Below are 22,323 nucleotides of genomic sequence, written 5' to 3'. Positions count from 1 at the left end.
GTTCATGATCTTGAAACCATGATCATCTATTAATCAACAAGCTAGTTTAACAAGAGGCTTACTAGGGACTCCTTTATGTTTACAAAACACACAAGTATTAATGTTTCCGGTTAATACAATTATAGCATGGGATGTAAACATTTATCATGAACACTAAGATATAACAATTAACACTTTTATTATTACCTCTTGGACATATCTCCAACAGTCTCCCACTTGCACTAGAGTCAATAATCTAGTTTACATTTGTAAAGATATAACACCTTGGCCTTCTGGTGCTTTTCATGTTTGCTTATGGGAGAGGTTTCAGTCAACGAATCTGACATACTCAGAAACGTATGTATTTTGCAATTCATTTGCGTCTCTACGCATTACTCAGTTTTTCAATTGAGTCGGCATTAATTGTATATGTTTGGTCTTCTGGTGGAACCTTAATTCCGTGGTCTGAAATATGTTACCAATATTGTCACATACAATATAGTTTCATAGTTCTGACACTACCGGAACTACACCAAATTCTCAAAGAACTCTTTGACTCAAACACCCCTGGTCACTGTCAAAAACAATGAGATATTCTGCCTTCGTTTGTAGAATCCATCACAATATTTAGAACTTATCTAAATCTAGCATAGACTCTTTCTAGCTCATTGTGCTACCTTTTAATGAGCACATTTAGCCTAATTGAGATTGAAATTTATTTTATATGTGACCAAACTAATATCGGTGTAACACTTTACAGCGATTCATTTGTCATTACCCCATATAAAACTATATATATATCCTCGGCTCTGACAAAGCACTCAGGGATATTTTTACTGTTGTCCAATGATCATCATATGAATTATTCTGATATATGCTCGTAACACCTTAGAGCATAGGACATCTGATTGTGTACATATTATTCGTGATCTAAAATCACTCATGTGTTTTACTCATTGAGTGTCAAATACACTCAAGTCTTGTTTAAACCTCCAGATGGAAAAGAACACCTTCTTAAAGTTTTCATATTGAACTACTTTAATATTCATTCTATGTACTTTGACTTAAACTTATTATGCGTTTCAATCTATCTTCATAGATCTTGACGCTAAATATGTTTTTAGTCCATATCCTTTCATTGAAGTTAATTTTCAATGAAACCTTCTAATCACATCAAGTACATGATTACATTATTTATAATTAACGATATGTCATCTACATAAAGTATTATAAACATGTCTCAGCGCTCCCACTTAATTTCTTGCAAATGCAAGTATCTTCATCGTTTCTGATGAAATCAAAACTCTTTGATTATTTCATCCGGTGAAGATTCCAACTCCGTGATACTCACTTCATCCAGTGAAGTTTGTATACCTTTCTAGTATTCTACGGACTAGCAAAACTCTCAGCTGTATCTTGTATACACCTTTAATACACACTTCTGTTAAGGAATGTATTTTTCCATCCTACTAACATATCTCATAAAAGAAATATGTAGTGATTACTAGAACAATCCGTATAGACTATAAGCATCGCTACTGAAGATCTAATCTTATTGCAGTCAACTCTTTGAACTTTGTCGTAAACAAACTTTCGACAAGTCGAGCTTGTTTAAGGATATTTCATCCATGTCCATTTATAGATCCACTTACTTTCAAAAAGTATTTATTCCTTCAGAAGGCTTACCAAGCTCCAAGCTTGATTATAGATACTATCTTGGATTTTATGGCTCTTAGCCATTTTAACGGAGTCAGGGCCCATCATAGCTTCTTTGTATGCAGTTGGTTTATCATTGTTCAAAATCAATCCTTTGTTCACAAATCATTTATTTGATCACAAAGTAAACCATACCCACAAGGTTCAATGGGTACTTTGATCTCCATGACTATAACACTTTGTAGACATGGGAGCCATGATCGTCGTGGCCGCTTCCGGAACCATTTCCGATGCTGCGCTACTCTGATCATCATGCTCAGGTTCATCAACCTTATCAAGTTCCATTGTCCTCCCACTCAAATACTTCGCTAGAAACAATTTCTTGGAAATAAGCAAGTAACATCGACAAACACTTTTGTCTTTGTCTCCATAGTGGAAAGAATTCCCAATCAATTCTCTGGGATAACCAAAAAAGACATTCATCCGATTTTGGTTGTAAACTTATTTACTTATGCTATGCATACCAAAATTTAAGAAATGACTATTAGGATTTATACCCATGCCATAACTCGTATGGTGTCATTTCAACGGATTATGATGATGCTCTATTTAGTGTAAAAGCGGTAGTCTCTAAAGCATAATCCACAAAAATATAATGGCGTCATTTTATTTTATCTCATCATTAATCCAACAAGTTTTGGATACGTCTCTCGGATACTCCATCATCACTATGATACTCCAAGAAACGTGAGTTGTAGAACAATTTCATAACTCTCTTAGATGTTCGCTAAAACCCGTAATTCAAATATTTCCACCATGATCCAATCATAGATATTTGACTTTTCTATTACGATGATTTCCACTTCATGCTGAAATTTATTTGAATCTATTCAAATGTTTCAAACTTCTTCCTTATTGAATAAATATATCCTTATATATACACTCAATTCATTGTTGGAAGTTTTCATGAAGTAGAAGAATCTCCCGCACACAACTATGCCCAGTGAACCACATACATCATCATGTATGTTTCCACTAAGTTAGTTGCCCGTTCAACTCTTGGCCTATGAACGGTATTTCAGTCATTCTCTTTTAGAAAAGATTTGCATGTGCCAAACGATTCAAAAATCAAATGACTCCAAAAATCCATTTGCATGGAGTTTCTTCATGCGTTCCTTTCTAACATGACCTAAATGGCGATTTCACAAATAAGTGGAATTCAAATCATTTGCCTTATGGCATTTTAGCGTCAGTGTTATGCATGTGTGTTTCACCATTAAGATTTATAATAACTTATCCATCGTACATGGAGTAAGGCCACAATTTTAACAACTCATTGTTTTCATTTGACCAGATCAAAATAACAATTATTAAGTTCTTTATTATAAATTTGAAGGGCTAGGTAGAATGCCAACGATAAACATAATAACACTTTATTTTGTTCTAGACGTGCATTGTTACCACATTCCTTATCAGTCACTTAGGCCATTGTATTCTTGTATTGCGTTGTGTTGTATGACATCTCATACCAACCAATATGGTACAAATACCCAAGAACTTCATTGTGTGACCAATCAAAGAATACATTCATAACATGTATATCATCTATATATACCTGAGCTAGACTTTCTAGTCTTTTCTTTCTTTCTGCCAAAAACTTTTGTAGTTTCTCTTTTGGCTTTCGTCATATTTCAGAAAACACTTCAACATCAATAACTTCTAGGTTTGTTGGTCAATTACCAATAACCTTGAGGTTCTTACTTTGAAGTTGATCATCACATGACAAGTGTTCCAGATTTCACTATTAGTAACCTTTTAATGTGATGAACAATTTCATTCAAATTTTTTTTTATCCACCAAATCATGAAAACTTTCCGAGACCATGTCTGTACATGCTAGGCTCGTTAAGTTTAACCTCAGTATTCATATGTGCAAATCTGGCTTGCACCCGTTGTATGCACACGTAGAATCTATAACACCCGATCATCATGTGATGCTTCGAAACGACGAGTCTTAGCAACGGTGCATACTAAGGACGATCACTTCATGGATATGCGAATATCGTTAGGGCCCAACTAGTTGGAGGATTGGGACGCCTAGCGTCTTCAACCTTCGTACATTCCCATAAAACTTATGAGTTTATGTAGTCTCACTAAATTATATTCTATCATCTTGTAATAAGGTCTTAGATATCACATATATCTCACACCTTGCTTATTTCTGAAAACAAACTTTCCAGCTCCTTACTTTTCAAACGGATTTGAACTTCAAGTTTCACGGAGACAAGATGATTTTAGGTACTAATTGAAACAATTGCTCTAATGTGAATTTTACCAAAAATTTGCAATAGGACTTAATTGTTACTTGATTCTTTAACAATACGGTACCAGTCCGTAAAGTTACTTGTCAGATTTAACAGTAATTCTATCTCAATTATAAGACTAGCGCATGGTAGATAACGGATGCCAATTCTACAAATTTAATTCAAAATACTATTCAGACTATGTTCATGATAATTACTTCAAGTTTTAATCTAATTACTAAAGAACTCCCACTTAATACAACATCCCTCATAGTTGTTTAGTGGCACACGATCCATATCCACTAGACCAAAACCGATCATCACGTGAGATGATGTAGCTTCAATGGTGAACATCAACATGTTGATCATATCATCCATATGACTCGTGTTCAACCTTTCGGTTTCCTGTGTTCCGAGGCCATGTCTGTACATGCTAGGCTCGTCAAGCAAACCCAAGTATTTCCGCGTGTGCAACATGGCTTACACCAGTTGTATGTGAACGTAGAATCAATCACATCCGATCATCACGAGATGCTTCAAAACGACGAACTGTAGCAACGGTGCATACGAGGGGAGAACACTTTATTATCTTGATATTAATGTGAGGGATCATCTTATAATGCTACCGTCGCGATCTAAGCAATATAAGATGCATAAAAGGATTAACATCACATGCAATTCATAATGTGATATGATATGGCCCTTTTGTCTTTGCGCCTTTGATCTTCATCTCCAAAGCACGGACATGATCTCCATCATCCACGGGCATGATCTCCATCATCGTCGGCGTAGCGTCAAGGTCCATGGCGCCGTCTTCATGGTTGTTCACCACATGTAGCAACTATTACAACTACTTTGAAATAATATTACTACATGAAATATAGAGACAACCATAAGGCTCCTGCCGGTTGTCACAATACAATAATGATCATCTCATACATATTCATCATCACATCATGGCCATATCACATCACCAAACCCTGCAAAAACAAGTTAGACGCCTCTAATTTGGTTTGCATATTTTACGTGGTTTAGGGTTTTCGAGTGATATTCAATCTACCTACGAACATGAACCACAACGGTGATACTAGTGTTATCAATAGAAAGAGTAGATTGAATCTTCACTATGGTGAGAGAGACAGACACCCGCAAAGCCACTTATGCAATACAAGTTGCATGTCGAGCGTGGAGCAAGTCTCATGAACGCGGTCATGTAAAGTTAGCCCGGGCCGCTTCATCCCACCATCCCGCAAGATGCAAAGTACACTAACTAAAAACAACAAAAGCATCAACGCACACAAAAACTATTGTGTTCTACTCGTGCAACCAATCTATGCATAGACACGGCTCTGATACCACTGTAGGGATTCGTAGCATAGAAAACAAAAAATTTCCTACCGCAAGAACGACTAACAAGACAAGATCTAATCTAGTAGATGGTAGCAACGAGGTGAAGATCAACATACCCTCGAAGATCGCTAAGCGTTAACGAGATAAATCTCGTGGTGGATGTAGTCGATCACTTGCCGCTTTCAAAAGCGCATAGAAGATCTTGACGGTGCCACAATCGGGCAGCACTTCCGCACTCGGTCACACGTACGGTGTTGATGATGACGTCCTTCTCCCCGTTCCAGCGGGCAGCGGATGTAGTAGATCCTCCTCGGAATCCCGCCAGCACGACGGCGTGGTGGCGGTGGTGGTGAAGATCTCCGGCAGGGCTTCGCCTAAGCACCGCGGGAGTAACGGGAGGAGGGGGGTGGCTAGGGTTTGGGGAGAGGGGGCACTTGGGGCGCCGGCCTTGGGTGCCCTTGGGTGGTGCGGCTGAAGTTGTGGCAGCCCCTCCCCTCTCCTCCCCTTTATATAGGTGGAAATCCCTAGGGTTTACCCCAAAACCACATTGGAGTCCAACTCCAAAACTTACCAAATTTGGGAAACCTAGACAAGGTGGGATTCCTCCCCTTCCTTGTGGTGTGGCCGGCCACCTTGGTGGAGTCCACCATGGACTCCACCTTCCCACTTGGTGGGTTGGCTAGGGCTGGTGGAGTCTCTCCGGGACTCCTCCTTCCATAGTGATGTATTCCGGATGATTCTAGAAACTTCTACAACCTTCCATAAATTCACCGGACCACTCCCAAACTTGGAATGTGACTTCCTATATATGAATCTTATTCTCCGGACCATTCCGGAACTCCTCGTGATGTCTTGGATCCCATCCGAGACTCTGAACAACATTCGAACTCCATTTCATATTCCATATCTACTTAAAATGACATCAAACCTTAAGTGTGTCACCCTACGGTTCGAGAACTATGCGGACATGATCGAGACTCCTCTCCGATCAATAACTAATAGCGGGACCTGGAGATCCATAATAGCTCCCACATATTCAACGATGACTTCGTGATCGAAAGAACAATTCCCTTTGTCTCGCGATATTTTACTTATCCGAAGTTTGATCGTCAGTATCTCCATACCTAGTTCAACCTCTTTACCGATAAGTACTCTTTACTCGTACCGTGATATGATATCGCTTGTGAACCAGTCACATGCTTGCAAGCTAATTGGATATCATTCCACCGAGAGGGCCCAGAGTATATCTATCCGTCATTAGGATGGACAAATCCCACTATTGATACAAGTGCCTCAACCCTATACTTTCCGAACACTTAATGCCACCTTTATAACAACCCATTTACGCAGTAGTGTTTGGTGTCATCAAAGCATCCATCCGGTGTAGGTGATTAACATGATCTCATGGTCGAAGGATTAAGTTACTATGCATATTAAAGCTTGAAGCATAAAGAACTAAATGACTTGATCATATGCTACGCTTACTATGGGTGTATGTCCATCACATCATTCACCTAATGATATGATCTTGTTATTAATAACATCCAATGTTCATGATCAGGAAACCATGATCATCTATTAATCAACAAGCTAGTTTAACAAGAGGCTTACTAGGGACTCCTTTATGTTTACAAAACACACAAGTATTAATGTTTCCGGTTAATACAATTATAGCATGGGATGTAAACATTTATCATGAACACTAAGATATAACAATAAACACTTTTATTATTACCTCTTGGGCATATCTCCAACAAACCTACCCATCAATTCGTAGGTAGGGCCTGGGTATAATTATGTGTCCACGGGTATACCCAAACCCTACCCATCATGATCTGATATATGCGCCTTCGAGTTCTTGATCCACCGGCCCTCCCCATCATGCCGCCGCAAGGCATGGAGTCAATGACATCGACATCGACTTCCATTGCCGCCCTCTCTATATCCACTCCATTCTATGTTTCTTAAACCCAAGAGGTCGGCGCTAAGTAGGAGGGTGACACGCATGCGGTTGGACCAACCGAGAGTAGGAGAACATGATTGTGATGTGGGGGCACATGACAGGCTGTAAATTATTGTTTACTATTGATCTATCCAATTTGTACTTAGTGGGTAAGGGTACCCACCGGGTATGGGTGTGCGTGTAAAACTCTATACCCACGGGTAATGGTATGGGTAGAATTTTGTACCCACAGGCTATACTGGTATGGGTATGTTATTGCTCTATCCTACCCATTAACATCCTTACCCATAGCTCAAATCATTCCAAAAGATAGCTAAATTGGGAGCAAATGAAAGCTATCTCGGCAGAGAGATATAGCTCGGAAAAAAACAACTTACATGCAGGGGCATTGCATGTCGTCACTACTCGGAGTGCCTAATTCACGCACGTCTAAGGCTAGTCATAGTGGGGAGTAACATAGACTACTATCAGTCTGTGTTACTACCTTCATAATGCATAGTAACATAAAGATAGTATCCTAGATGGTTGTATTAATTAACTTGTAGACTCATTTTATCTTAAAAAAATGTGATGTTATGGTAACATAGCTACTCCCTCCGTACCGGTTTATTAGGTGGACTGTGGACTGGCGGGCGCGGCCACGAGTCCTTAAAAAGGAGTGGTCAAGGCTGGCATTGATGGAGGCCACTGAAATCGGCAAGCACATGGCATTGATGCCATCGCGGAAGGCGGAGCGGCCCATCGATGGTGGCGGCAGAAGATCAGCGCTCATAGAAGGCGAATCGGGCCATTGATGGCGGTGCAGAAGCTGGCGGCCCAGCAGAGGGTGAAGACCAGCGCGCACAGACGCTGCCAGGCGGGTCCGGGGCCGAAGGGCGAGGACGTGTGTGGTCCGCGTCGCATCCGCGCCGACCATTTCCCGCCCAAATTTGAGTTGGGAATGGGTCGCCGCGGACGTCTCGGTCCGTTTGAGTAGAGCCGCTGAGCTGGGTTTTCCTATCCTCCTGTTCGGGTAGACCAAAACGAACCGCGTCGGTCGGGTTTGCGTCGGGCTGGAGATGCCCTTACACATTGCAAGATAATGTATGCCCTGATCATCCATCTCCGACTTCATAACTTCAAAAGTGCAAATCCGGTACCCGGTGCTTACTTATATAAACCCGCTTTCACTTTGCGTCATCTCCTTGCAGAGGGATTCCTGGAGTAAAGCACACGCAAAGGCACAAAGAAATGATGGACGGTTCATTCATCTCTGGACTATATGTGTTCATCAGATGCTTCTTTTGAAAAATAATTCACATGCTTCTTTCCAACAAAACTAAAAATATTTTGGGATGCACAACGAGTGGCCATGGATTATTCGCCTCTTCTTTTGCAACAAAGAAGCTTTGGTTGATCACCTTCAACCTCCATACATGCCTTTGTTTTTTCCTCCTTTTTTGTTGAACAAAGGAGCAGCATGTATCAGATGACTCATCCCCATGTTATATACAGCAGCAAGGCAAGTATCCCAGCCTATACACTAAAGAGGTCAGGGTCAGGCTATGCGTCAAAATATGGGTTGTATCATGGGAGAGGGTAATCAGACTGTACATGAAACATACAGGGGAGTAAAAACCAGGATGGCGAGAGGCATGTATATGTAGTTAAAGAGGGGAAAATAAAAACTAAATTGGTTCAGATAATCCATCCAGATTTGTCTCAACTGGCCTAAGCAGAAGACAAATAGCATGGTATAATTTTAGACTATATTGCTTTTGACTGAAATCAATATGATAATCTCTTTGATGGAAACACTACTCCCTTTCTATTTCTTTTTTTTAATCTCGGACCAACATGTGAAAGTTTTTTGTGTTGTGAAGAAATGTGTGATTCCTATTTTTGTGAATACGCAGAATACGTTAGACACAGATTTGCAGCACCCAGGTACACTGGTGCCCGTTTTTTGAAAATTTTAAAATCGGTACTTTGAAGTTTTAGAAAATAATATATAAAATTCCGTGAATACATAACCATGTCCTGAATACTTGTGCAAAGGATCGGTAGAAATTTCCCTGTATTTGAGCTACAGAAAAAAAATGTGGCTGTATAAAGGGAAAGAAAACTCAGATTTTTGTAGGCAATTTGTCTTTTTCGTATAGCTCAAAATACAACATATATTTTCCCGAAATTTATATCGTACCTTCAGAATGTATATATGTATGTGTGTATTTAATTTTGTATTTTTTTGGAGTTCCTGAAATATTATTTTTCAATTTTAAAAAAACCGGACACCAGTACCAGACGCTTCCTAGTCTTCTAGAAGTCCGGCTTACTCAGGTGACAAGTGGGCCAAAATGGGTGCTAACAATCATATACTAATATGATACTATCCAGCTAGTCTGAACTATTGAGATGGTCATGTAAAGCGAATTTTTGGGGCCTGGGTTCAACGGAACTCGATTAAACTTACACCGATACTAAGTTACATAGTTACCCGACCACTATGTTACAAAAAATTCAGGGGCGGAGAGTTTCCTTTAGACTATTCATCTGAAACTTGTAATTTTTGTCTAAGCTACATACTTTTAAATTTGGGTATAAAAATTGGCGCTCACATACATACGTGTATCCTCTACATGCAAAAAAATTATTTGGAATTTTTGGAGGTCCGAAAATATGGATTTACGGACGCTACAGTAACTCAGCTTCCGTTGAATCCAACACGTTGATGAGGACATCCCTACTACAACACTACCTCCGTCATTGATAGATGAAGATGAACCTGCTGTGAAGCTCAAGTCCAATGAAGTTCGGATTGGACCTATTACAAGGGCTCGTGCGAAGCTACTTAAACAACAGGTGAACTTGTTTCTAAACGGTACTTTGATTGATGAGAACTTTATACTGCCTAAGTCCTATTACTTATGTATCATCAGGTATCAAGAGGAGACGAGCATCGCACGAGGAGGAGAGGAGCAGCTGGACATGAAGACGGACGTCAAGATGGACGTGAAGCTGGACATGGAGCTGGACATGAAGATATCTCATGGACGCGCGAGGGAGGAGCGGGAGGCATGCGCGAGAGGAGAAGAAGACGTCCAGGCCGGTCCAGCACCCGGTCCGACCGGCCGCCAGACCGGCCAACCCGGTCACTGACCCGGTCGACCGGGCGCCAAACCGGACGCGATTTATCGTACCGGATTAAAACCGGAAATCCTCGCAAATATCCGGTTTCCGCCCGGTTGACCGGACCCCAGACCGGCCCACCCGGTTGCCGCCAGTTGACCGGACCCAGACCGGCCGATCCGGTCCCTGGCCCGGTTGACCGGATTCCAGACCGGACCAGTCCGAGTCTGTCTCGACCAGATCTATTCTGGGTCGGTTATTTTCGTACTTTTTCGACCTGAGGTCGTCCTGGACGCCTATATAAGTCCCCAGGACGCCCCCCTAGCTGCTTTAGACCACGTTTAAGATAAACCCTAGTTCTTAGTTGTTTGCTTATGCAAAACTATTGAATCCCTACACCATATTGCTTGATATTGTGTAGATCCTGAAAAAGTCTTGTGTGATCTGCTGTTCCATTGGGAATTAGACGGTTGCAACTTACCGCTTCGTGGTCGGCGGCTGCGTGCGCAAGTGTGTGGAGTTGCGAATATCTTGCAGGGTTGAGAGCTGTTGCATTGGCGACAGGGACCAATCGAGAGATCTCGTTGCGTCATACAAGTTATCATCCACTACATCATCGTGTTTTCTCCGCTGCTATCATCCCGTGATCATCATCACCACCGTTGCTTACTGAGAAGATCGGGCCACCCCATATCATCTTGGTATCAGATTTCCAGTTTTCCTCGGTAAGCCATCCACAATCCACCCCATAGTTTAGTTGTGAGTGTTTCCTATCCAGAAAAAGCCATAAAAAGTTAGGGTTAGGGTTTGCCATAGCCTTAGATTGCACTAATTTCGAGTTTTAGTTGCTTTTCGTAGTTGTTTTTGCGTATCCTTTTCTTCCATCTAGTATTGTTAGGGTTTGTGTTTCCGCTATAATCTAGAGTCAGTTTTTGTTGCTCCGAGTACACATATCTTACAGTTTGCGTGTTCCCAACCATAGCCACAGCCTTTCGATATCGTGACTAGGAACTTTCCCAAAAGAGACTAGTTTTACCGCTCGACAGGCTGCTCGTTAGGTTCTTGGTGCTTTGCAATTTCTGTTGGCCGTGTTATCAAGGAGTTGTGTCAAAACTATTAAAAAAAAAAGCGAAACTCGAAAAGAAGCAAAAAGAGCTACATAGCTGCGTGTGTTATACAAAAGAAAAATCAAAAAAAAAGAAAAGTGAAGTGCTAGTAGAATCAAGTGAAGGCCTAAGTTTTCTTTACTGCACCTGTAGTCGAGCAATCTTGTGCCTGTCTCGTTGAGCTTTGCTAGTGTCTCTCGAGTGCATTGCAACCTTTCCTACATATAGTTGCTTTGCCACATTTATCGCCTTGTGTGAGTATCATTGGTTGTATACGGTCAGCGCTAGAGCTTGTTATTGGTGCAAATAGGTAGCCCACCTACAGCCCCACATATATCCTGCTTTGTCGTGCGATTGTTCTTATACTCTTGATATTCGCTTCGCTACATCCGTGCACTAGTCCGTCTATCCAAGTTGGTAAGCAATTCTAATTCACTTTGGAGCGGTAAGATTTACCTTTTCTTATCAGTTGTTGAGTGAGTTGTGAGAGTACCACCAAAGATTTTTGTTTAGTGCACTAACCTACTAACGATGTCTGCTAGTGATAATAAAATTGTTAACTAGGAAAACAAGAGTGCTGCAGATCTCATCACATGGAGGGAGTATGAGGCTCTTCGTAATGAGATGCGACGTGAATTCCGCGCTCAGGATGATGAGCTTAAGGAGACGGTCCAAGCGATCTCCCAAAAGTTGGATGCTACTCATGTGACCGTCACTACAATGCAAGATCAAATGACGGACGTACAACGCAATCTTGCTGATTTGCACTTAGCTGTTGAGAATTTGACCGCGCAACAACAACAAGACGATGATGATGATCTTGAACTTCAAGATGACGCACACAATGCTCGTGGTGCGCCACGTGGTAATCGTCCTCGCGGTTGGGCTCCACTTGGCCGCAATGGTCGTGGACAAGATGAGGAAGATGGATTGGGTAAGCCCAAGTTTTCTATACCCAAGTTTGAAGGAGGAGCTGATGTTGAAGAATACCTCACTTGGGAGCTCAAGATTGAGAAGTTGTGGAGCTTACATCCACATTATACTGAAGATCGGAAGGTCAAGCTTGCTTCTTCTGAATTTGATGGCTATGCTTTGCGTTGGTGGGATGCTTTTGTTCGTAATCGTGATGAGGATCGTGAGCAACCTATACGCACATGGCGTGCCATGAAGGAGGCAATGACTTCTCGCTTTGTGCCTACAAATTACTTACGGAATATATATGATAAGCTGACTCTATTGAGGCAAGGTGTGAAGACTGTCGATGAATACTACATGGAGATGGAGATGCTTATGCAGCGTGGCCGTGTCCGTGAGTCTCTCGAGATGACAATGCAGCGTTTTCTGAACGGTTTGAAGTATGATATCAAAGGCATTGTTCGTCACTACAACTACACCAATATGAATCAATTGTTACATCATGCAAGAGAAGCTGAATCACAGTTGGCTGACGAAGCAAAGATCAAAGGACGAGCTACAGGAGCTGGGCGTTTCACACCACGCGCGGCCCCATCTACGGCACCGGCGCCTTCGACGCGCTCCGCCCCTTACTCTACTACGCCTAGTAAGCCGGTCTCCAATGTGTCTAACACAAAGAAGTCCGAATCTGCTGCAAGTACGAGTGGCTCTAATGTGTCTACTGCGCGTAATCGCGATATGCTTTGTCATACATGTGGTGGCAAAGGTCACTTCAAGAGAGATTGTCCTAACCGCAAAGTTATGATTATCAATGAGGACAATGAGTATGAGACTGGAGATGATGTTGATCCTAATGCTCCAGAAGATGATGACTATGACACTGATGGTGAAGATGCATACCCGTCTGATGCTCGCACCATTGTTGTGTCGCAGCGTGCTCTTAATGTGTTGCCTAGTGCATCTACTCAGCGCTGCAATTTGTTCCAAACAAAAGCTTTAGTTGGTCCTGACAAGGCTTGCAAGGTCATTATTGATGGCGGGAGTTGCCGCAATTTAGCAAGCAAGGAGTTGTGTACCAAGCTGAAGTTGAAGTATCTACCGCACCCGCATCCATACTATATTCAGTGGTTGAGCGACAATGGTGAGATGAAGGTAAACCACATGGTGCGTGTTGAATTTGCTATTGGACCGTATAAGGATTGTATTGACTTTGATGTCGTTCTTATGACGGTGTGTCACCTATTATTGGGTCGGCCTTGGCTCTATGACCGTTCTGTGCAACACAATGGCCGAGCTAATACATATCACTTGGAGTTCAAGGGCAAGAAAATCAACTTACAGCCTATGACACCACAACAAATTGTCAATGAATCTCGTCAGAAAGTTGAAGTGAATTTGGAGGATGCTTCTTTAGATAAGCGAGAGAATTGTAATGTTGTGAGTGATATAACGAAAAGTGAGAGAGTGAATTCCTTAGTCTCATTAGCCACCAAAGAAGACATGAGAGAATTTAGTGAGGATCCTACAGCCATGCCTCTTGTGCTTTTGTACAGGGGTACGGTTTTGGTTTCTAACGACATGACCCCTCTTCCTCTTGGTGTTTCTAATGTTTTGCAGGAATTTGGCGATGTGTTTCCGGATGAGGTACCTGCAGGACTTCCACCGTTGCGAGGTATTGAGCATCAAATTGACTTGATTCCCGGAGCTTCGCTACCCAATCGGGCACCATATAGAACGAACCCCGAAGAAACGAAGGAGATACAGAAGCAAGTACAAGCGCTACTCGACAAAGGTTATATCCGCATAAGCCTTAGTCCTTGTGCTGTTCCTGTTATTCTAGTTCCTAAGAAAGATGGTACATGGCGTATGTGCGTAGATTGTAGAGCTATAAACAACATTACTATTCGATATCGTCACCCTATTCCCCGTTTAGAGGATATGCTAGATGAATTGAGTGGTGCTGCTGTGTTCTCTAAAATTGATTTGCGTAGTGGTTATCATCAAATTAGGATGAAAGAAGGGGATGAGTGGAAAACAGCCTTTAAAACAAAATTTGGTTTATATGAGTGGTTAGTAATGCCTTTTGGTTTGACTAATGCACCTAGCACTTTCATGAGATTGATGAACCATGTTTTGCGTGATTTTATTGGCAAATTTGTGGTTGTGTACTTTGATGACATATTAATCTACAGCCGCAATGAATCTGATCATACTATGCATATTCGACATGTTTTGCAAGTGTTGCGTGATAATAAACTCTATGGTAATCTTGAGAAGTGCACATTTTGCAAAGATAAGGTCATATTTCTAGGTTACGTTGTCTCTAAGCATGGAGTAGAAGTAGATGTATCTAAGATTGAAGCTATTCAAAATTGGCCTACTCCCATGAATGTGAGTCAAGTAAGAAGTTTTCATGGTCTAGCTGGGTTTTATAGACGTTTTGTGCCCAATTTTAGTACTATTGCTGCACCTTTGAATGAATTGACTAAAAAGGGTGTTGCTTTTGAGTGGGGCGTCGCCCAAGATCATGCTTTTGATGAACTAAAGAGATTGTTAACTTCTGCACCGTTACTTGCACTTCCTGATTTCACTAAGCAATTTGAGATTGAATGTGATGCTAGTGGTATTGGAATTGGTGGTGTGTTGATGCAAGAGGGTCGCCCAATTGCATATTTTTCGGAGAAACTGTCTGGTGCTAAGTTGAACTATCCTATCTATGATAAAGAATTGTATGCTTTAATTAGAGTTCTTGAGGTTTGGCAACATTATTTGTGGCCAAAAGAATTTATCATACATTCTGATCATGAAGCTTTGAAATATTTGAAAGCCCAATCTACTTTGCATAAGCGTCTTGCTAAGTGGGTTGAGTTCATTGAGTCTTTTCCATACATTATTAAGCATAAGAAGGGAAAAGATAATATTGTTGCTGATGCTCTATCTAGGAAGAATATGCTATTAACTCAACTTGATGTTAAAATTCCTGGATTAGAAGTACTATGTGATTTGTATGCTACTGATCATGATTTTGCTGAACCATATCGCTTGTGTGCTATTGGTAAAGCATGGGAGAAATATCACATACATGATGGGTTCTTGTTTAGAGCTAACAAACTATGTGTTCCAGAATCGTCTGTGCGTTTGCTCTTATTGCAGGAATCACATGCTGGAGGTTTGATGGGTCACTTTGGGCGTGAGAAGACGCTGCTCATGCTAGCTGACCACTTTTATTGGCCAAAGATGAGGCGGGATGTGGACAGGTATGTGAAGAGGTGCATTACTTGCAACAAGTCCAAGTCCAAGCTGAAGCCTCACGGTTTGTATACTCCGTTACCGGCACCTACTACACCTTGGGAGGATATTAGTATGGATTTTGTGTTGGGTTTGCCGCGTACTAAGAGAGGCCATGATTCTATATTTGTGGTAGTGGACAGATTTTCTAAAATGTCACACTTTATTGCCTGCCACAAAAGCGACGATGCGTCGCATATTGCTAACCTGTTTTTCAGGGAGGTTGTGCGACTACATGGAGTCCCGAAGACTATTGTTTCTGATCGTGACGTGAAGTTTATGAGCTACTTCTGGAAGACGCTATGGAGGAAGCTGGGGACAAAGCTGCTTTTCAGCACTACTTGTCATCCTCAAACTGATGGTCAAACTGAAGTGGTGAATAGAACATTGTCACAATTGTTGAGATCCATGATCAAGAAGAACCTGAAGGAGTGGGAAGAGTGTTTGCCACATGTGGAGTTTGCTTACAACAGGGCGGTACACTCTACCACGGAGCTGTGTCCTTTTGAGGTGGTGTATGGTTTCAAACCCATTACTCCACTTGACTTGTTGCCTTTGCCCATACATGAGAGAGTTAATATGGAGGCATCCAAGAGGGCAGATTTTGTGCGTAAGATCCATGTGAAGACTAAAGAGTTGATAGAGAAGAAAGGCAAGAGCAATGCTGCAAGGATGAACAAGAAGCGCAAAGAGATGTTGTTCAAGCCTGGTGATATGGTTTGGGTACATTTTCGCAAGCATAGGTTCCCGAAGCTGCGGAAGTCTAAGTTGAAGCCTCGTGGTGCTGGTCCTTACAAAGTGCTTGCTAAGATCAATGATAATGCATACTCGATAGATCTTCCGGTTGATGAGTTTGGTGTCAGTAATTCTTTCAATGTGGCTGATTTGACACCATATGACGGAGAAGACCTTGGAGCGTCGGGGTCGACGCCTTTTGAAGGGGGGGGGGAGATGATGAGGACATCCCTACTACAACACTACCTCCGTCATTGATAGATGAAGATGAACCTGCTGTGAAGCTCAAGTCCAATGAAGTTCGGATTGGACCTATTACAAGGGCTCGTGCGAAGCTACTTAAACAACAGGTGAACTTGTTTCTAAACGGTACTTTGATTGATGAGAACTTTATACTGCCTAAGTCCTATTACTTATGTATCATCAGGTATCAAGAGGAGACGAGCATCGCACGAGGAGGAGAGGAGCAGCTGGACATGAAGACGGACGTCAAGATGGACGTGAAGCTGGACATGGAGCTGGACATGAAGATATCTCATGGACGCGCGAGGGAGGAGCGGGAGGCATGCGCGAGAGGAGAAGAAGACGTCCAGGCCGGTCCAGCACCCGGTCCGACCGGCCGCCAGACCGGCCAACCCGGTCACTGACCCGGTCGACCGGGCGCCAAACCGGACGCGATTTATCGTACCGGATTAAAACCGGAAATCCTCGCAAATATCCGGTTTCCGCCCGGTTGACCGGACCCCAGACCGGCCCACCCGGTTGCTGCCCGGTTGACCGGACCCCAGACCGGCCGATCCGGTCCCTGGCCCGGTTGACCGGATTCCAGACCGGACCAGTCCGAGTCTGTCTCGACCAGATCTATTCTGGGTCGGTTATTTTCGTACTTTTTCGACCTGAGGTCGTCCTGGACGCCTATATAAGTCCCCAGGACGCCCCCCTAGCTGCTTTAGACCACGTTTAAGATAAACCCTAGTTCTTAGTTGTTTGCTTATGCAAAACTATTGAATCCCTACACCATATTGCTTGATATTGTGTAGATCCTGAAAAAGTCTTGTGTGATCTGCTGTTCCATTGGGAATTAGACGGTTGCAACTTACCGCTTCGTGGTCGGCGGCTGCGTGCGCAAGTGTGTGGAGTTGCGAATATCTTGCAGGGTTGAGAGCTGTTGCATTGGCGACAGGGACCAATCGAGAGATCTCGTTGCGTCATACAAGTTATCATCCACTACATCATCGTGTTTTCTCCGCTGCTATCATCCCGTGATCATCATCACCACCGTTGCTTACTGAGAAGATCGGGCCACCCCATATCATCTTGGTATCAGATTTCCAGTTTTTCTCGGTAAGCCATCCACAATCCACCCCATAGTTTACTGAGAAGATCGGGCCGTCCTGCATAGCTCCGCCGCTGCCAGTGGACGTGGCGGTGGCAGAGATTCAACAGCTCAAGGCTAGGGTGGAGGATGTAAGCAAAAGGAATGCCCGCTACAACCTCCTCGGCGACGACAACTCCATGCCGCCAAATCAGCTTATCCCGACCGCCGCCGTCGAATCATCATCACCATTCGACGTCCGAAGCCAGGTTTGGCAGGCTGCGGGTAAGCTTCGTGGCACGGGCGACCTCAAGAAGTTGATCACAAGCGAAGGTGAGGACCGTCAAGTGATCTCACTATGGCAGGGAAGTTGCAGTACAGGAGCTGTAGCTGCTCATCACCATCATCTTGAGGCGACATATATCATCAAGAAGGCTTATGATGATCCAGAAATCTACCAAGGCTTCAAGAGCCGTGCCTGGATAAAGCTGATGCATCCTTTTGATCCGGACGAGTTCCTCAAGACCTTGTTGGCTCTGTTCTACCCACCGAGCTTCTCTAACCACCAATCACGTGGTGCAGAGCTCCGGAAGAAGATGAGAGCAGCTGTGACTGAAGAAGATGATTCCACCAAGGCCGAGCTCATGCGCCAAGTGAGTGATGATCGGAGGTATCTCCTCGTCCTAGAAGGAGTATCTACTGTGGTAGATTGGGAGGCCATCAGAATGTACCTGCCAGATTGTAACAACGGCAGCCGGATTGTCGTGTCCACGGAGCACTTAAGGATTGCACTTTTGTGCACACGAGAACCGTACCAAGTTTCGCAGCTCACACGCTTCTCCGATGGTCAATTTCTCTGTGCCTTCTCCAAAAAGGTAAGCAAAATACATATGACGTCTTAGACATGCAAACATTAACATCGTAGATGCAAATTTGACATTGTTACATACGTGTATGTATATGTTCATACAAAAGTACAGATATATGAAATTTATAATATTTTATGATAAATGAAACGTGAGATTATTTCCAATCGCCCAACTTTATACAATTAACAAACCATCAAGTTATTAGATATTGTTCCGCGGAAAAGGAAAAAAAAAGAGTTATGATAGGAATAGTTTGGGCGAGCTTTTTTACGAACATGTTCTTCCTGTTGCGGAAACTGTGAAAGAGTTGTATAATTTGAAACAAAAACCATAATCTCGGTGAGGATATTTTTTTAAATAAGGTTGTTGCCATAATTTTTTTAAACTAGAATCCTAATATTAGAAAACGGTTTTTCTCATTCATATATCTGGTGCATCGAAATTTAGTGTATGTTTACGGACGGCCCACATAATGGTCGATAATTTTACTTGTGCTCCCTGATCTACTACCTCCATACCGATTTATTAGGCCACCACGTATTTTGAGAAAAAGCTTTGACCATTTATTTATTTTGTTGATCAAATTAGTGGTCAGCGTTTTTCTTAAACTACATGCGTGTCTTTTAAACTGAATCGGAGTGATTTCAAAATTTATTAAATTGAATTCATATTGAAATAAGTTCCCAATGGTATAATTTTGTGGCATATATTTCATAGTATTTTGTTGAATAAATTAATGTCCAAAGTTTTTCTCAAAACAACGTAATGGGCTTGCAAACCGGTACGGAGGGAGTAGTAATTTAATTAACAATCTTGTTTATCAGTTCTACTACCATAAACTGCACTGCAGGGCTCTGTGCGTCGCAGCGATATTGGTGAATTCAATTGGCAGATAACGCGTGGTGGTGTGATCTCCGTGGCGGGTAATTCCAATCGTTTTGAAGGTGTCCTTCCTGAGGTGTATAAGCGTATAAGGGGCAAGCGTAAGGGATTCGATGGAGTGGTATTTGAAGAGCACAACTGGGTGGATGTACCGAGGCCGTTCGATATAAACAAGTTTGCTGTTGTCCTGTTTCTGAATTTTCAATCACGTGACTTTCAAGCCAAGGAAATTGAAGAAGTGGGTAGAAAGGGGGACCAAGGTGTGATTGAACGGTGTTGCAAGTATCTGCATGAAAATGACTGCCTCGTTGTTATTAATGGTCTCGAGGCCCGGAAGGACTGGGACGAGATAAAAACCACCTTTTTGTCCAAGCCAACTAAATGGACTAGAACAAAATCAAGTATTATTGTCGTTACAGAAGATGAGACTGTGGCCAAACATTGCGCACCTGATCAACCAAATCGATTGTTCGACATTAATGCTCTAGAACAAGACGAGGTCCTTGATCGCTTGATAAAGAAGGTATATGCATGCCTCATGTATTTGCTTCTTAATTACCAGCATACCTAAAAAAATTATCCTCAAGCTGGAGGCGGTTGTGAAAACATTTGCATGTTTCTCTATATATCTTGCAGGATACTGGAATTACTACTAGAGGCGTGGAGTATTTTGGCAGGGCGCCTCTTTTCTACAGCCGAAGAACAGAGGCAGATTTTTATGCTAATTTTGAATATGCTGATAGGCGACTGAAGGAATTCACTACTCTTAAGGAACAATTGCTAAATCCTAATCCAAGTGTGATCTCCGTGTGGGGACGTTCTGGTGTTGGAAAATCAACTCTTGTCAGAAGAATCTTCTCCCGTCCAGTTCTGACGAGGCGTTGGTATGGATGTGCAGCATCTAGCTGGGTTGACGTGCCCAATTCATTCGATCTGGCGGACTTCTCATGGCACTTGCTCCTGGATTTCCAGTCAACTCACGAAGAAAAAGTAGCTGCAGCAGCTGGTCTGATGAAAGGCCAAGATCCGATTCAAGCGTGTCGTGAGATTCTGAATGAAGAAGAATACATAGTCGTTATTGATGGTCTGCAGTCAAAACAAGATTGGGACATTATAAGAAAAACCTTCTTCTCCGAGTTGCATACTTCAAGGGGCAGCCATATAATTGTCATCACAAATGAGAAAAGTGTTGCCAAACATTCTGTAGATGACAAAAAAGACCAGCTTCTCAAAGTCAAACACCTTAGGGATGGTGACTCCATTGGCCTTCCCTTGGTAAAGGTGTGTTTACTTGATCCTCTAGTTTTTGACTTAACAATTATTTTCGAGAGACTCGTTTCGTTAGATCTACATTTTTTTTTCTAAAAGTATAGGTATCATAACCCTTGAATCTTACATAGTAGTTAGATATCATAACCTTGGTACCTAACTACTCCATCCATGCAATAATATAGTGTGCATTGGTTTCCACGAAAGTCAAACTACATTAACTTTGACTAAGTTTATTGATAAAATTATATATATATCTACAATATCTAATCTATACCATATGAAAATATACTTTATGATGAATCCAATGGTACTTATTTTTGAGATTCTAAATGTTGATATCTTTTGTCATAAATTTGGTCAAAGTTTACCCGGTTTGACTTTGAAAAAATCTTATAGGCACTATATTTCGGCATAGAGGAAGTGCTACAGACAAATTTAAAACATGTATCATGGGACGGAGGGAGTATTATTGTACGGGAGTGTCTAGGTATCAGTCAACCTAGAAAAAGTTTAGTCTCGGTCGACGATATGAACATATCGCGTATATGCACCACCATCCCACTTTTGTTTTCCTCTTGCTTGCTGGGCTTTCTGGTATTCTCCGGTGGGAGCTCCTCCCTAGCGCGCACTTGTGTTCGTTTCGCGGAAGATCACGTGGTTGGGCCAGGAACAATAGGCCCATTAATAATGCTTTAACTGTCTCCTCTCTTCTGCTTACCTTTGTTAGCGAGCAAGGCCCGCCGCGAGAGTTGAAATACTTGTATGTCCAGTTTACCGGAAAGGTCCTATTTAATTATAGCTGGAGAACATTGTGGTAGCTCAGTTGGATGAAGCCTTTGTTGCTAACCAATACGTCTTGAGTTCAAAACCCCACCCCACTTTATTTTATTTTGTTGCTCAAAAAGAAAAAAATTGTAGCTGGACGCATCGAGATGGGACTAAAAAAATGTAGCTGGACGGATGTTGCTGGGCACTGGCGCCTCTCCACCCGCGCCTGAACTGCAGGCTCTTGTTCACGTGACTGTCAGTTCAGAGGTCGTGGCGAGCGGGAGTAACTAGTAAAAACATCGCTGCTGCTATGTGCTGTCACATAAAAAACATGAGGCCACTAGACTCTGACCGTAACGTGGCATGTAAATGTCCCGGCCATGCGCTGCATGTATTTTATAAAACCATCAGTGCATTATTTATTTCTAGAAGTTAAAAAAAATAAGTGTGTACAAATGATGGGGATATGGCCCATAGGGCCTATCACCAGACACACTCGTCAAGGACGACTAGCCCAAAAGCCTTGCGTCACTCGCCCCCAAGAGGGTCGCGCCAGCGACTGGGCCTGGAGGAAGCCTAGGAGAGTAGTGCTAAGGCCCATTCGGCCAACGCGTTGTAAACCGATCCTCTGTAATCCTTGTAAACCCTAACCGGAGGTGCTCATATAAACCACCGGCGTGAAACCATAGAACCATCTGATCTAATCTTCACCAGCTCGCAGTCGCCATAGCTGACTCGTGAGCCACCCCATTGTAATCTCTCAATCAATACAAGCAAAGCAGAAAGTATGCATTTTACTCTCCGGAGGGGCCGAA

General features: G+C 42.4%; 1 protein-coding gene across 1 annotated transcript; it reads left to right on the top strand.

Annotated features, from left to right (window-relative positions):
• Window positions 1-8,043: 8,043 nt before the first annotated feature.
• Window positions 8,044-20,039, top strand: LOC127297677 (uncharacterized). Its single transcript, XM_051327988.1, has 3 exons — window positions 8,044-8,106; window positions 17,774-18,592; window positions 19,437-20,039. The coding sequence occupies exons 1-3, from the start codon at window positions 8,044-8,046 to the stop codon at window positions 20,037-20,039; spliced, it is 1,485 nt and encodes a 494-aa protein (XP_051183948.1).
• The last annotated feature ends 2,284 nt before the right edge of the window (window positions 20,040-22,323 follow it).

The sequence above is a fragment of the Lolium perenne genome, chromosome 4 (assembly GCF_019359855.2).
Source record: "Lolium perenne isolate Kyuss_39 chromosome 4, Kyuss_2.0, whole genome shotgun sequence".
Taxonomy (NCBI): domain Eukaryota; kingdom Viridiplantae; phylum Streptophyta; class Magnoliopsida; order Poales; family Poaceae; genus Lolium; species Lolium perenne.
Note: the sequence above shows the minus strand (reverse complement) of the source record. Positions and strands in the feature narration are given on the sequence as shown.

What these genes read in the sequence shown, in the direction of transcription:
- LOC127297677 (XM_051327988.1), top strand. Translation starts at nt 8,044, where the DNA reads ATGGCGGTGCAGAAGCTGGCGGCCCAGCAGAGGGTGAAGACCAGCGCG. An exon ending in GCGCGCACAGACGCTGCCAG is followed by an intron (nt 8,107 to 17,773) that starts GCGGGTCCGGGG and finishes TCCACCCCATAG; the next exon opens with TTTACTGAGAAGATCGGGCC. An exon ending in TCTGTGCCTTCTCCAAAAAG is followed by an intron (nt 18,593 to 19,436) that starts GTAAGCAAAATA and finishes ACTGCACTGCAG; the next exon opens with GGCTCTGTGCGTCGCAGCGA.